The sequence below is a fragment of the Oncorhynchus kisutch genome, linkage group LG18 (assembly GCF_002021735.2).
Source record: "Oncorhynchus kisutch isolate 150728-3 linkage group LG18, Okis_V2, whole genome shotgun sequence".
NCBI lineage: Eukaryota > Metazoa > Chordata > Actinopteri > Salmoniformes > Salmonidae > Oncorhynchus > Oncorhynchus kisutch.
This window is the reverse complement of record NC_034191.2, coordinates 69,101,521-69,118,427: the sequence shown is the minus strand read 5'-3', so window position 1 is coordinate 69,118,427 and position 16,907 is coordinate 69,101,521. Positions and strand designations below refer to the sequence as shown.

General features: G+C 44.7%; 1 protein-coding gene across 1 annotated transcript; it reads right to left on the bottom strand.

Moving 5' to 3' along the window:
• Positions 1 to 1,422: 1,422 nt before the first annotated feature.
• Positions 1,423 to 16,351, bottom strand: ccdc191 (coiled-coil domain containing 191). The gene is given in 12 exon segments (XM_031795303.1): positions 1,423 to 1,687; positions 1,943 to 2,097; positions 2,230 to 2,382; positions 3,998 to 4,141; positions 4,923 to 5,024; positions 5,219 to 5,301; positions 6,492 to 6,571; positions 13,086 to 13,377; positions 13,602 to 13,734; positions 15,611 to 15,792; positions 15,972 to 16,118; positions 16,219 to 16,351. Coding segments are annotated over 12 exon segments (1,809 nt in total). The 3' UTR covers positions 1,423 to 1,482.
• Positions 16,352 to 16,907: the final 556 nt, after the last annotated feature.

Here is a 16,907-nt window from a genome sequence, read left to right as displayed (position 1 = left end):
GTTGCTCGACTTATCCAGCTGCCCGCCATTCCTCAAGAAGCAACTGACCCTTAGATGGCTTGTCAGTTGAAGCAAATATGTACAACACATTTGGAGGCGACTAAAATACAGTGGTGATCCTAACTGACCTAAGACAGGGAATTTTTAAATGTCAGGAATTGTGAAAAACTGAGTTTAAATGTATTTGGGTAAGGTGTATGTAAACTTCCGACTTCAACTGCATGTACCATTTGTGTTAAACTTGCTAGCTAGCTCGTGTACTCCCGCAAGCATCGTCATCATGCATTACTATTTAGCGATTAGCATTTGTTAGCATTTGTCTGTGGCGCTAAGCTATTTTAGGTTGTAGATCGCTCATGCTTATTGTCTTATGTGTAGATATTTCGACATTGCTTTATTGTCCTTTGTGCATCTAGCATGCGTTTAGTTGTTGATGTGGAAATATGATTTTTTCCCCATACTGTGCGATAGCCTAAGTTCTCCTTTCTTTCCAGAACCACAATTAGGATCAGAGAGTGGTGTTGTGTGTGTGGAGCTTAATTAACCCCTTGAACTGGAACTACTGCTTCCTCGTGTTCCGAAGGACACCCTGTCGGCACCCTGTCGCCACCGGCCTAAAACCCAGCACCTCTAAGTTTATCCCTTTTTATTGGTCCTTCAAATTCATAGACAACCCATATTTTTCAATAGTGCCCAATGTAAAAACATAATATTCCACAAATGACTGTATCAACATTTTAGCTTTTTATAATAATGTCTTTAAAGGGTCATTAGTTTCTAGGGCACAGCATTGTGCTTCAAAACTGGCTAGAATTCAGAGGCTTTATCTCAATCCATTAAAGCATCTGCTTTTCTGGTGCTCCTAAATTTAGTTGTGCTACCCTGGTTGTAGTGCCTTTCTTTGCTGGGAGAGTGAACGCAAACAAACCACTTGACCCCAAAAAACCTAGGCCCCGGCCATGATGTTCCTTTCAACACTGATTAACACTCCTGTAGAAAGGAACAGCTGTTGCAAATAGATGTTCTTGTGTGTACCGGTCCCTGTGAGCTTCAGAAATAGGCCATGGGTTTTCATTAAACAGCATCATGTTGATACATCTCTGTAGACTGTGGCTGGTCATGATCAGGATCTTTAGTGTTGTTGCATTAATTGAATAAAGCAACAAAAACAACCGACACACAAACCACAGTGCAACTGGCTTATGGTGATATACTTAAAAAAAAATCCTTATTGATGCCTTCAAGCTTCTGTCAAATTACAGCAAACTGTGACTTCAATGATACCCAAAATAAAACAAATTCAATAACCTGAACATACGCTTCAGTTTTAAACGAGTCATTGGTGTTACAAAGGTTTTCCAAACGGTCTTCATTAACGTTATATCCAGCTTTCTCTGGTCATTAAGGATGACAAACAGCCTGTGTGTGTGTGTGCTTGTTACACCAGCAACAAGACACATTAATTGGCTCCCATCTGCTGTATTATCGTGTATTGAAGTTTTCCGTCTGTCTGCCTGTGTGTGTCACAGCAGGGCTTGTACCCATTGACAGAGGAGAGGAGCGAAAGTCAGGTAGGACCTCTGCCACTCTGCGTCTCAGCTTCTCCCTCCTGGTTTCCCTCTCTCTCTCCTCACGCAGCCACCCTGGATACTGTCTCCAGGCCTGGAAACAACTTCGCACCGCCCGTCTGGGGCGGAGAAGAGAGGAACACACACACGACAGTGAGGGAACAGAGGGAAGCAGACAGAACAACTTAGAAAAAATCCTTACAACAACCAGAACTTATACAGTAACAAAGTGAGCTAGTACATATGGAGCATGTCTACATCTTATACAGCAGGGGTAAGGTCTGAGACAGGGGTAAAGGCTTCTAGGACAGGTAGAATGATTCTAGGACAGGTGTTATTGGAAAAGGAAGTAAGGCCCAGGTAAACACACCCACCTATCACTGTGTCCCTGAGCCTGCAGCTCCCGGTCCCACTCCACCATCCTCTCCTGGGTCACGTGATCTAGTAACGCGATCAGAGCCCTCCTCAGAGTGTGCATGCGCCAGAACCGGTCGGCCCGCCCCTCTACAACCATGCGGTGGTCCTTCAGCTGAGACAGGACGAGTCAGGTTTGGGATACAGTACACATCATGGACAGACTGTCCATCTCATTGAGACAAATATACAAAAGACTCCACCGCATCACTATTAAACAGTAATCAGTACGTGTTCATGCCCTAACCCTTTTCCAGTTGCCCAGGCTCCTCCGTAGCAGGATATGTTGATGCAGTTGTTTGGCAGAGGCCCATTTCTGAGCCAGGGACTCGCCTGTTACTTGCTGCCAGGACAGGATGCACCGTTTCAGGAGAGACTGCCTGTGATGAGCCCTGGCCAGCTGGAGGGGAATTAAAATAATACTGTGTACTCATCCACACATATTCACGTGTCAGGTAACACACAATGGCATGGTATAAAGGATTAAGGCATCTCCTCGCCATTGAAGTTTACAAGTGGTGAAAATATATTTAAGCAATAAGGACAGGTGGTTTGTGATATATGGCCAATATACCAAATCAAATGTATCAAATGTATATATATACCACGGCTAAGGTGTTCTACGATACAGCCCTTAGCCGTGGTATATTGGCCATATATCACAAACCCCCGAGGTGCCTTATTGCTATTATAAACTGGTTACCAACGTAATTAGAGCAGTAAAACTAAATGTTTACCACGGCTGTCAGCCAATCAGCATTCAGGGCTTGAACCACCCAGTTTATAATATAAATTTGACCCTAGATGCTATACTGCATTCTTTTCAAACTCATGGTCTTTAAAGAAGTTAGGACTTTGACCACTATTAAATAAAGATAGTTGTCAAGGTATGCTGTTGGGAGTCAAGGTAAACCAGTACATGAGACATTGAACAAGCTATTCAGCTGCTCAAGATTCCATACAGTAGATTGGAACATGCTGCTGTGATGTCACACCATCTATTTTCACTTCTACTTCACTTCCCTGTCCATCAATCTGTCCAATCATTCCTCTCCTGCAACCTCTCTCATTACACTCCCTCTCTTCCTGTAGCTCTCTACTTTAACCTCTCACTTCCTCTCTCGCCTCCTCTAGACTCTCACTCTAGCCTCTCTCCTCCTCTAGCCTCTCACATCCTCTCTCTCTTCCCCTAGCCTCTCACTCTAGCCTCTCTCCTCTTCTAGCCTCTTACTTCCTCTCGCTTCTCTCTAGCCTCTCACTTCCTCTCTAGCCTCTCACTTCCTCTCTAGCCTCTCACTTCCTCTCTAGCCTCTCACTTCCTCTAGCCTCTCACTTCCTCTCGCTTCTCTCTAGCCTCTCACTTCCTCTAGCCTCTTACTTCCTCTCGCTTCTCTCTAGCCTCTCACTTCCTCTTGCCTCTCACTTCCTCTTGCCCCTCACTTCCTCTTGCCTCTCACTTCCTCTTGCCTCTCACTTCCTCTTGCCTCTCACTTCCTCTTCCCTCTCACTTCCTCTTGCCTCTCACTTCCTCTAGTCCCTCACTTCCTCTAGTCCCTCACTTCCTCTAGTCCCTCACTTCCTCTTGTCCCTCACTTCCTCTTGTCCCTCACTTCCTCTTGTCCCTCACTTCCTCTAGCCTCTCTCTCTCTAGCATTGTTCCATCTCTCTGCCAGTACAATTTGTCCCGCGGGTTCTGACAGGTGGTCAAGCAGGTGCTCATACCAACAGCATCCTGTAAACATCATTACAGCTCTGACCGTGATGTCTGGGATTAGGGTGTGTGTCTAGGTGTTTGTGTGCTTGGTTTACACTTTATATACAGAGTGTATGTGTGTGTTGAGGGAAAGAGTATTTTTCTTCTGTCTGTGTATTTGAGTGTAGCTGTGAATACATTAGTTCTGCTGTGTATGATTGGCTGTCCTGAGCTGTGTGACTCTACAGGAGAGAGTGTGAGTGTGTTGACAGTCTCTCTGTGCAGACTCTGATTGGCCAAGGCTGATGGCACTGGTGATTACCTGAGTGTTGGCTTGGCTCATGGCGACTCTGTGCTTCCATGGCGCCATGCCTCGCCGTAGTAACAGAGTTCTATGGTAGTGTTGCTGGGCCTGGGTCTGGAGCTGCTGCTCTCGCTCAAACCTCCTCTGGTTCTCCTGCTCCCTCTGAATACATACACATAGTTATAGACACACACACACACACACACACACACACACACACACACACACACACACACACACACACACACACACACACACACACACACACACACACACACACACACACACACACACACACACACACACACACACACACACACACACACACACACACACAACTTGTATTTATTGTTTTAATCTATAGCTTTTGTTTTATGTTTGGACTTCAGCTGTTCTAAGATCAGAGCTAGGAGCCACATTTCAAAAGCTTCGCCCATCTAAATTAGATCTGAACACCATGCCTTGACAGTGTGATGTAAGGCGAACATTATCACCCACGGCATTGAACAACCATTGCATCATTGCTTTGAACAGCTGCCATCAAATCATCACTTGTACAGATGTGAGAGTCTCTTTTGTGAAATTCCAACTGCAATAAACCTGGACAGGAAAGAATGGACAATGTGTATACGGTATGTATATTACATATATAATTCTGTTTTGTATAGGTGTTGATGACATCTATTTTTCTGTATGGTCCCTGTGATGGAAATCTGGGTCCGTGGGTATCAAGTGTCAGAGTAGGAGGGGTGATCTAAGATCAGCTTCCCCCTGTCCATGTAATCATATTAATTGATCCCAAGTCAGCACTCCTACTCTAAAATGCGTAATACATATGGCCCCTGAAGTCCTAAATATACACTCTTAGTGAACTGACAGATTTTCTTTCAAGTATGAATTGAAAGTTGTCCCCAGGACAGTTTTCCTGTAAACATTGCATCACCTCTCTCTCTTGTCTCTTCTCCTCCCTTCTCCTTTCAGCTGCTCTACGTTTCTGTTCCTCCTCCTCCTTCTGCCTCTCCTCCTCTGCTGCTTTCAGCTGGGCCTGAGAAAATAAAGCAGTTGATTGATTTAATGCCTGCACACTATTACACTTCCCCAAACACATTTTAATTGTACCCAAAAACTTCATATAAAGTTGAATAGCCTCTCTAATTCCCCCCGTCTGAAGACCTATACATCTTTTTGGACACCAAACTATTCCACATCCCCCACTGGCCTAAACACTCCATTCCTCACTATTCTCTCCTCTTCCTTCTTTGTCTTCAGCTCCTCCACCTCCCTCCTGCGCTCCGCTCGCTGACGAGCACGTTCCTCCATGGCTGTTGAAGGGGGAGACAGAGGGAGAGAGAACGAGGAAGGGAGATAATAGAAAAAACAGGGGTAAAGGCTAGGTACTTACATTTGGGTGTTGTTCTGTGTCAAAATAGAATGTTCTAAAGTATTGTGTGTGCGTTTGTCAGTATGTATCTGTGTGTATCCGCAGTCCCTCTCCACCTTTCTCAAATCCCCCCTTCCTATTCCTCCCACGTAGAGGACATTTTAGCCAAACATAGTTTAATTGAGTGAAACTGTATTCCTCCATGTAAGCTACCGTAGCTATGGCTCTATACAGCTACGGCTCTATACAGCTACGGCTCTATACAGCTACGGCTCTATACAGCTACGGCTCTATACAGCTACGGCTCTATAGGGGAGAGTGGGGCAAGTTGAGACCTTTTTTACATTCAGCATCACTCTGTCAAGGGAAATATAGTATCTACATATTTCAGGACGTTGTGTATCCCTGGAAATAATCAGAATTCATGTCAACTTACCCCGTACTGGATGAAATATTACCACTACCTTTTTAAAACCATGTCTATCTTTATTTCCCAAACACAATTCAACAGTGACAATCACCTTTTTTTAACACAGGCTTAACACCTAACAAACACTTTGTACTTAAAAAAAACCCACTGTTAACATAGGCCAGGCCCTGATGTTACCTCATATAATTTTCTCATCTTGCCATTGGCTCAATTTACCCCAAGGCAGACATTTTGACGATATAATCCCACACAGCTACAAGGATGCATTTTCATGCTAGGTTTAGGACCCAATACTGAAGCTCAAGCTGAAGCTTAGAGACACAACTGATGTATAGAACAATTTTAAAATGACCTACTTTGATTTAGAGCATCATGAAACCTCTAACACAATACATTCATTTGACTTGGTGAAAATCAATTTTTTGTACTTAACGTGCTTAGCACTTCTTCCGTGTGGTTTCTTCCAGACTATATGATATATTTGGTAAATGTTTTAATTGTGGGTATGATTTTCTAGAAACAAGGGTGGCTCAACTTACCCCACTCTCCCCTACAATCGACTCACAGCAATAAAATTCATTTTCTACTCTTTTCTATTATACTTCATAACAAGACCATTGTAAGGTCAACCATCTGGAATGGATGTCTATGTGTGTGTGGTTTAGCCCGTCAGAGCTAAACATGGAGGTTAATGTGCTGACTGATCCATGACAGTGGGATGACGGCTAGTTTCCTGGAGGCTGAGGAGCGGCCAACATTCCCCTGAGAGACACTCCCAGCCCTGGAACACAGAACATCATCCAGAAACACACATCTATTTTTACCCCTTTTTCATGGTATCCAATTGGTAGTTACAGTCTTGTCTCATCGCTGCAACTCCCTTACGAACTCGGGAGAGGCGAAGGTCGAGAGTCCCCCAAAACACAACCCAACCAAGCCCCACTGCTTCTTGACACAATGCCTACTTAACCGGGAAGCCAGCCGCACCAATGTGTCAGAGGAAACACTGCACACCTGGCAACCGTGTCAGCGTGCACTGTGCCCGGCCCGCCACAGGAGTCGCTAATGCGCGATGGGACAAGCACATCCCTCCCCTAACCCGAAAGACAATGGGCCAATCCCGGTTGCAGCCGGCTGCGAAAGAGCCTGGACTCGAACCCAGTCTCTAGTGGCACAGCTAGCCAGTCCCTCCAGGACTCCGCGATTCTGCGATCGCATAATTCAATGCAAAAATCAACCAATCAGCGCATATTATGCAAGAGCAATTTTGACCAATTCCCACATTTTTAGAGCATAAAAAGGTCCAATCAAAAGCAGGTTCGTAATTTTGACCAAATCCTGCACTGTTACCGTGGAAAATGGCCCAATCCAACCACACGTCAACAACGTTTTCCCCCCCTTGCCTGTCAGCGTATTCACGTGTGAAGAGGATGGTTGATTGTTGATGGCTGACAGGCAGTACAATGAACAGAAATCAATCTCATTTGCCAACAAAAAAACAGCTAATGACCGTGCGAAACAATTTCCAAATGTTTTTGGAAACAAGAGAAAGTCAACAATCAAATCAGCAAAGCATATGAGAATGTCAGAACAGTTCCCACAGCAGCGGCAGATCACCATGACTGAAGTGGTAGCAGGGAAGACTGTGGGAAGCACTGAAAGTATCAAGGTGAGTGCGTTTCACTCCGCTAACCTTGGCTTTAGTAGGGTGGTCGGCACTCTGCTCTCCCCAGTCTAACCTTGGCTTTAGTAGGGTGGTCGGCACTCTGCTCTCCCCAGTCTAACCTTGGCTTTAGTAGGGTGGTCGGCACTCTGCTCTCCCCAGTCTGTCTATAGAGAGCACTGCTCAAAGCACTGAGTGCAATTTGTCAGCATTGCCGTTTTAAACTCTGTAAAACGTAATACGGATCACGAAAGCGCAATCTTTCTGGAGAAATTGAATAATAATCAACCACAACTCTATTTTACGTTTTCTGTTCATTATCTCCCTTACGACCTTTCAGGAAAAAAAAATCACAATCAAGAATTGAACACAACTTATTAGAAAGAAATATCAAGCCTCAAATTGAAAGTGATTGATCAGTTTTGAATCTATTTGGGTTTTTTGAGAGAGAGAGAGAGAGAGAGAGAGAGAGAGAGAGAGAGAGAGAGAGAGAGAGAGAGAGAGAGAGAGAGAGAGAGAGAGAGAGAGAGAGAGAGAGAGAGAGATTAGGAATGGGAAGTGCATCTCGTGTTGATAGCAAGCCCCAAGCCTGAAAGAGAGGTGTGAGTGGATTATGACAGAGCTGTTTGTTCAGGAAAATAAACTAAATTGAGCACTTTAGATGTTTAATTGTTTTTGTATTATGTATTCTGCTTAAAATCATCCTAAAACTGAGCACATATGACTTATTGCTGTATATGAAATTAACGTGAAAAAAACATTGCAAAATGTGTCACGGAATTTCAGAAAATCTGCCGTAAAAATCAACCATTTTTGGCTGCAGAAATCACACAAAAATGTCACGAAATCCGGGAGGGACTGGCTAGCACTGCGATGCAGTGCCTTAGACCACTGTGCCACTCGGGAGGCCCAGCAGAAACACACATCATTAGATATTCACTCTCTAATATAGATCTACTCAATTCCCAACTTCCCAGACTGACCCAACTAGCCCTGCACACAGGAGACATTCTAAGGACTTGTTTTTGTTTAAAGGGAGAGTACAAGAAGAGGATATCTCAATAGTGATCAACGGACCAACTTTTAATGAGTGAATCCTTCAGCAGACACATTGTCACACCTGGAATAATATGCAGGGAAATACAGTATGCAGGGAGAATAACACTTATCATAGTACATTTGAAATTAGCCTGGGTTTTATTCTGAGGGAGGTGTGATACGTCATTTCCCGGTCACAACTTGTGGACTTGTTTACGTGCTGCTGTGCGGTTTGTTGCTAACGTTACTTTGCTACCTGCCAACTTTACGGTTTTTACTTTTTAATTACTGTTTTATATATATATTTTTTAATTCCCCTTGCTCGACTTTCTTCATTCAACTTTTTCAACCGGTGTCGCTCATTCAGCCGACAAACTTTCAACCAATTCTCCCCATTAAGCAGCGAGTCGGAGTCAGAGGCCGAGCCTTCTCTGGTCTCTCCTCCACCCATTACGGGGTCTGAGATGCAGAAGCCTCCCACCTTTAGCGCTGACAAATTGAAAACCCTAGTCATTGACGTCTTCATTACCCGCAGTATTAGACTTAAAAATGGTTATCCAGCGATCAAACACTGTTTACCAGGGGGCAGGTCTACCTACGTTAAGGCTAATCTGAAGATGGTGCTGGCTAAAGCTAAAACTGGCGAGTGTAGAATATATAGGAATATTGTTATCCACATCGGCACCAACGATGTTAGGATGAAACCCTCTTTCTCTTGGCCCTCTTTCTGGGACTCATCCGCAAACAGGACCAAGCCTGGCCTGCTGAGGAGTGACGGACTCCACCCTAGAGCCCTGTCTAACTTCTCTAGCTCCACAATGAGATAGCCAGTCTGCCAGCTTAGTGGAGTCTGCCACTAGCACAGTCAGTGTAGTCAGCTCAGCTATCCTCATGGAGACCGTGTCTGTGCCTTGATCTAGGTTGAGCAAAACTAAACATGGCGGTGTTCACCTAAGCAATCTCACTGGAATAAAGACCTCCATTCCATGAACTAATCATTGATCATAATCTTGATGTAATTGGCCTGACTGAAACATGGCTTAAGCCTGATGAATTTACTGTGTTAAATGAGGCCTCTCCTCCTGGTTACACTAGTGACCATATCCTCTCGCATCCCGCAAAGGTGGAGGTGTTGCTAACATTTACGATAGCAAATTTCACTTTACCCCCCCCCCCCAAAAAAACGGTGTTTTTGTCTTTTGAGCTTCTAGTCATGAACTCTATGCAGCCTACTCAATCACTTTGTATAGCTACTGTTTACATGCCTCCTTGGCCGTATACAGCGTTCCTCACTGAGTTCCCTGAATTCCGATCGGACTTTGTAGTCATGGCAGATAATATTCACATTCTTAGTGACTTTAATATTCTCATGGAAAAGTACACAGACCCACTCCAAAAGGCTTTCGGAGCCATCATCGACTCAGTGGGTTTTGTCCAACATGTCTCTGGACCAACTCACTGCCACAATCATACTCTGGACCTAGTTTTGTCCCGTGGAATAAATATTGTGGATCTTAATGTTTTTCCTCATAATCCTGGACTATCGGACCACCATTATTACGTTTGCAATCGCAACAAATAATCTGCTCAGACCCCAACCAAGGATCATCAAAAGCCATGCTATAGGTTCTTGAACAACCCAAAGATTCATAGATGCCCTTCCAGACTCCCTCCACCTACACAAGGACGTCAGAGTACAAAAATCAGTTAAATACCCAAAATGCAGTCACACCCCTAAAAACAAAAAACATTTGTCATTAGAACCTCCCTGGTATACAGAAAATACCTGAGCCCTGAAGCAAGCTTCCAGAAAATTGGAACGGAAATGGCGCCACACCAAACTGGAAGTCTTCCGACTAGCTTGGAAAGACAGTACCGTGCAGTATCGAAGAGCCCTCACTGCTGCTCGATCATCCTATTTTTCCAACTTAATTGAGGAGAATAAGAACAATCCCAAATGTATTTGATACTGTCGCAAAGCTAACTAAAAAGCAGCATTCCCCAAGAGAGGATGGCTTTCACTTCAGCAGTGATACATTCAAGAACTTCTTTGACGAAAAGATCATGGATCATTAGAAAACAAATTACGGACTCCTCTTTAAATCTACGTATTTCTCCAAAGCTCAGCTGTCCTGAGTCTGCATAACACTGCCAGGACCTAGAATCAAGGGAGACACTCAAGTTTTTTAATACTATATCTCTTGACACATTGATGAAAATAGTCATGGCCTCAAAACCTTCAAGCTGCATACTGGACCCTATTCCAACTAAACTACTGAAAGAGCTGCTTCCTGTGCTTGGCCCTCCTATGTTGAAAATAATAAATGGCTCCCTATCCACCGGATGTGTACCAAACTCACTAAAAGTGGCAGTAATAAAGCCTCTCTTGAAAAATCCAAACCTTGACCGAGAAAATATAAAAAACTATTGGCCTATATCGAATCTCCCATTCCTCTCAAAACACTTTGAAAAAGCTGTTGCACAGCAACTCACTGCCTTCCCGAAGACAATGTATATGAAATGCTTCAGTCTGGTTTTAGACCCCATTATAGTACTGAGACTGCAGTCGTGAAGGTGGTAAATTATATTTTAAAGGTGTCAGACCAAGGCTCTGCATCTGTCCTCGTGCTTCTAGACCTTAGTGCTGCTTTTGACACCGTCGATCACCACATTCTTTTGGAGAGACTGGAAACCCAAATTGGTCGACACGGACAACTTTTGGCCTGGTTTAGATCTTATCTGTTGGAAAGATATCAGATTGTCTCTGTGGATGGTTTGTCCTCTGACAAATCAACTGTACATTTCGGTGTTCCTCGGGGTTCTGTTATAGGATGACTATTGTTTTCACTATATATTTTACATCTTAGTGATGTCATTCGGAAACATAATGTTAACTTTCACTGCTATTTGGACGATACACAGCTGTACATTTCAATGAAACATGGTGAAGCCCTAAAATTGCCCTCCCCGGAAGCCTGTGTTTCAAACATAAGGAAGTGGATGGCATCAAATGTTTTACTTTTCAACTCGGACAAAACAGAGATGCTAGTTACTCTGGACCCTGATCTCTCTTTGGACAAACATATCAAGACTGTTTCAAGGACATTTTTTTTCCATCTATGTAACGTTGCAAAAATCAGAAACTTTCTTTCCAAAAATGATGCAGAAAAATGTATACATGCTTTTGTCACTTCTAGATTAGACTACTGCAATGCTCTACTTTCAGGCTACCCAGATAAAGCACAAAATAAACTTTAGTTAGTGCTAAACATGGCTGCTAGAATCTTGACTAGAACCAATAAATGTGATCATATTACTCCAGTGCTAGCCTCCCTACACTGGCTTCCTGTCAAGGCTAGGGCTGATATCAAGGTTTTACTGCTAACCTACAAAGCATCACATGGCTTGCTCAGACCTATCTTTCCGATTTGGTCCTGCCATACAAACCTACACATACGCTACGGTCACAAGACGCAGGCCTCTGAGGACCTGAGCCCTAGGACCATGCCTCAGGACTACCTGGCCTGATGACTCCTTGCTGTCCCCAATCCACCTGGTCGTGCTGCTGCTCCAGTTTCAACTGTTCTGCCTGCGGCTATGGAACCCTGACCTGTTCACCGGACGTGCTACCTTGTCCTGGACCTGCTGTTTTCGACTCTCTCTCTACCGCACCTGCTGTCTCTAACTCTGAATGATCTGAACTGACATTTACTCCTGAGGTGCTGACCAGTTGCACCCTCTACAACCACTGTGATTATTATTACTTGATCCTGCTGGTCATCTATGAACGTTTGAACATCTTGGCAATGTACTGTTATAATCTCCACCCGGCACAGCCAGAAGAGGACTGGCCACCCCTCAGAACCTGGTTCCTCTCTAGGTTTCTTCCTATGTTCCTGTCTTTCTAGGGAGTTATGCCACCATGCTTCTACATCTGCATTGCTTGCTGTTTGGGGTTTTAGGCTGGATTTCTGCATAGCACTTTGTGACATCAGCTGATGTAAAAAGGGCTTTATAAATACATTTGATTGATATTCTCAAGCAGAAGTAGTGTGTTGCTTTAATTAAACCCCCTCCTCTATATATATCCTCCACTGATGACTCCCCCACCTCAATTTGAAGGGGACTATTTGAGTTTTTTTAAAACACTCCTGCTTTATGAATCCAAAACCAAACCTTCACCAGGATAATGACTTGTCTTCAGACCTGAGCACTATTTAAAAGCCTCTTACAGACTCCAAAATTAGAAAATGCTTAGCTGCCTGCTTCAAGTCATGGATGAGTGTCCACAAGTCATGAGCTTTCGTACCAACTGTTCATTGCATACTAAGTGTTGCACTACCAATGAAAGTGTGCTGATCCCCTTGGGTCCTATGCAGACCTCTGTGACTGAAGTCAGCCACTTTCATCCACAATCACGTCATTCCGTCCAAGCGGAACCGTCATTTCTATGCAGTCCCACATGGTATCGATTGGCTTGGGTCTTGAGAATACTCCAGAGGACCGTGCGTGAACAAACAGACACACCACACCCCCACACAGGCAGCCTGTGGGCCTCTCCTAAGTTCCCATGGTAATGTGAAGAGGGGCTTACCTGGGTTCTTTGTGGTCAGAGGTCATCCCTCTGGGCCCTTGGGCTGCTGGGACAGCAAACTGAGCAATCTGTGCCTCCTGCTTCAATCCCATCTCCTGCAGGCGTGCGATCTGCTCCTGCTGTTCCCGGAGGAGCCTCCTCTGCACTGTGATGGTCTGTTGCTGGCTGGCGTGGCGACGCTCAAACCGTCCTCCACGCAACTCTGCACTACGAGAACGGGGGACAGCACCTACACCGCCATCCCCACCTTCCTCACCCACCTCACCCCTCTGCCGTGCTCGCCTCAGCTCATCTATTGAATAGAACAGAACTTTATCATCCATTGTGAAATGTTGCACATCATTTTTAAAATAATTGGTAGAAGTAGAGGGTTTTCCCTAATCACTGATATATTTCAACATCTAGGTAGGAGTTTCCTAGAACACTGGAACGAATCAATTTTTTGTTGTTGAAATTTCCCCTAATCACGGATACAGGGTCATATACAGTATTTCAACTTTTACTTTGATTGCTCACCTCCACTCAGAGCCGCGTGACGCCGTGTCACCTGCCAGGGAAGGGTGGGCTGGACCACAGCCCCCAGCTGTCCGTTACCTTGACAGGAAGGAGAGGGGGCGGGGCCAGCAGGTCGTGACCCCACCTGACCTTTCTGCAGAGACAGTTGAGGGTCACATGAAAATAGGATGAAGCTGATCATCCTAATTCTCTTTTCCTCTCTTCCTGAAGCTCTATTCAACTCTATTTCTTTCTGTTAGCCCCTTCCTCTCTCTTTCTGAGGAGAAAGCGAACCTTGCAGTGTTGGGAATATCTCATCATGCAGGGAACGTTTCTCTCCCCGGACGATAAACTCACAGTGAGAAAAGTGCTGGCCAACTCATACGAGGAGAGGAACTCTGAAACAGAACTTGTTTATTCAGGAAATAGTGATAGACTAATATATGACTTAACCAAATGAATACAAAAAGCATATTTATTGCCTCGCAGATTCATTCAAACCTTTGGAGAATTAGCTAATGTTTATTTCATAATTACACATCGTTACCACCTTTGGGACTTCAGTCTCTAATGTGACACGCTCCAGCAAATGTATATCCAATGGGCAGACAACACTGTGTGTGCAAGTATTTATCTGTCATGTTTTGTGTGTCCTCCTATGCATCTATGCCTGTGCTTTGTTTGTGTTCACTTTCTTCAGTGGCAGGGGTCCACAATTGTCACTCACCAGTTCTGTGGTCTGTGATTGGTCAAAAGTCTCAGGAAGGGCTGTAATTTGCTCAGGAGCAGGTGTCTCAGGAGCCTTAAGTTTCCCAGTTGCCACAGCATTGATCAGTGAGGCAATCTTGTACCGTGTTTCTTCCTGCTGTGCAAACAGCTCCTGGCGTCCTCTCTCCGCCCGACACCACCACCGCCAATCACTCAGGCATCACCTTAACATACGCCTCCGGTCACTCTCCATCGCCACCTGGCAGCGTCTATGAGGGATTACAACGATAAGCGTACTATTAGAGACAAACACCTGCTGTGACTGTGATGAGCTTGAGGGGCCAGATTTGCTAATTGTCTTCACCAGGTGTTTGCAGGCACCTATTTATTTGGCTAACTCTGCCCCCTTTGGCAGTTATATCTTGCTGGAAAATGTTATAGTTAGGGATGGAAATTTCAGGATTCTTGGTGGGCTTCCTAAGCCAGGATTCAGACATGGCTAGAACATCCAGGTTGGCGGAGTGTGGTAAAGCAGTGAATAAAACAAACTTTGGGAGGAGGCTTCTAATGTTAACATGCATGAAACCAATGCTTTTACGGTTACAGAAGTCAACAAATGAGAGCGCCTGGGGAATGGGAGTGATGCTAGGGTTAGGGTTAACCTCCACATCATGCAGGGTTAACATCTACATCACCAGAGGAGGAGTAGGATAAGAGTACGGCCAAAGGAACTGGTCGTCTAGTGCGTTCGGAACAGAGTAAAGGGGGCAGGTTTCTGGGCACGGAAGGATAGATTCAAGGCATAATGTACAGACAAGGGTATGGTAGGATGTGAGTGCAGTGGAGGGAATGGAATTGAGTGACGAGGAGAGAGGTTTTGTCTCTAGAGTCACAATTTAAGCCAGGTGCGGTCACCGCATGTGTGGGGGGTGGAACAACAGGGCTAGCTAAGGCATATTGAGCAGGGCTGGAGGCTCTACAGTGAAATAAGACCAAATAAATTGTAACCAAAACAGCAATAAACAGGGCATATTGACATTAGGAAGAGGCATGTGTAGCCGAGTAATCATAGGGTCCAGTGAGCTCCACGTCCCGCATTGCACGGTTCTCACGTACCTGGAATGAGAAAAAAATAAGGAATTATGTAATAAAAGAGAGCAGGAAGTATGAATGAAAGCCAGCTGTTGTAGCAAACAGTTTAATTAATTTCTATTCACTGGGCCATTTGGCTCCCAATTCAGATACTACAGTCAGTGGAGTTTAAACTTTGTCGGGAATTTTGAGACTGCCCAATTCTGCTTTATGTCAATCTGGTTTTGTACCTGTCGTTGACGCGCCTCCAAGGTGAGGCCCATCCCCCTTCTCTTCCTCCTGTCTCACTCTTCTGAGTCTAGTGCCAGATCCTGCACTATCCCAGAATCCACCACTTCCCACTCCATGAGGTCTTGAAGGAAGATGTTGACCACTGAGCTCTCCTCCTCCTCAGCCAGGTGGGAATACAGGTCTGAGAGAGAGACGGATGGTGTATGACATATGGTCCCAATGGACCCACTGACTGTAGTATGATGTATTAACTGAACTTTAGAAAACAAGGTATAGCAGGTGTGAGTTCCACTGTTTGCTAGAGAATGTCAGATGGCAGGTAAGAGTTAAGTGTTGTTGTGTAGGTTAGTGTCTCTGTACCATCAAAGTTACTGTAGTCCAGGGAGACAGGCTGGGCAGGTGCCATGGCTGCTGGACTGTTCTTTTCAGGGGAGACAATCACATCCTCCTCTATCTCCAGTTCCAGACGCAACTAGCTGTTCATCCAATCACTAAGAAGAGCCTGAGCTACAGGAAAAATTTCCATAACACCATTTGTAAAGGCCTGTGATATTTGTGTGTGTGTGTGTGTGTGGGGGGGAGGGGGGGGGGGGGGTGAATAGCCTACCTTCCCCATATGCTTCGTCATGATCCAGCAGCTGCTCTGTATTTTTTAGTGCCATTGTCTGGCTGCTTATCCCAGAATGGGCCTTCTTCAGGGAAAACACCTCAGTCAATGCAAAGTATGAGGCCATTTCCATTGTCTGGGGATACAAAAGTACACGTCATGAATACATATGGCCTTATAGACAGACATAGCCCAATAATATCCACTGCACGCATGCACACACACACCACACACACACACACAGTCCATCTCCGGTTTCAGGAGGTACAGTGAGACAAAGTGAAAGAAAGAGCTCTCACCTTCAGCCATTGGTCAATATCCCCATTACTGTGCCTCACTTGTTATTGTAGAAAATGTGTGAAGATTAGGATGATTAAGATTATATTTATCAGGCAGAGAGTTCAGAGGAGGAGCAAAGAGGGCCTATCAAAAAGAAAGTGTGGTGCTTTGTCACTTCAGCTTTAGTCATTACTATGCCCAGGCAGGTTCACAGACTGCGAGCGTGGTAAACAGGTGTCTGCAAAACCAAGAGTCCAGCCAATGCCTAATGTCTGAGGATTATTTTTAAGTAGAGCTCAGACAGTGCCTAATGTCAGCAGATTATTTCAGATGAATTTTCTATAGCAGTTGAAAAAAGTACTTATCTGACTAAGAGTGCTTCAAGTATCCCCGTGTCACCTTGATCACTA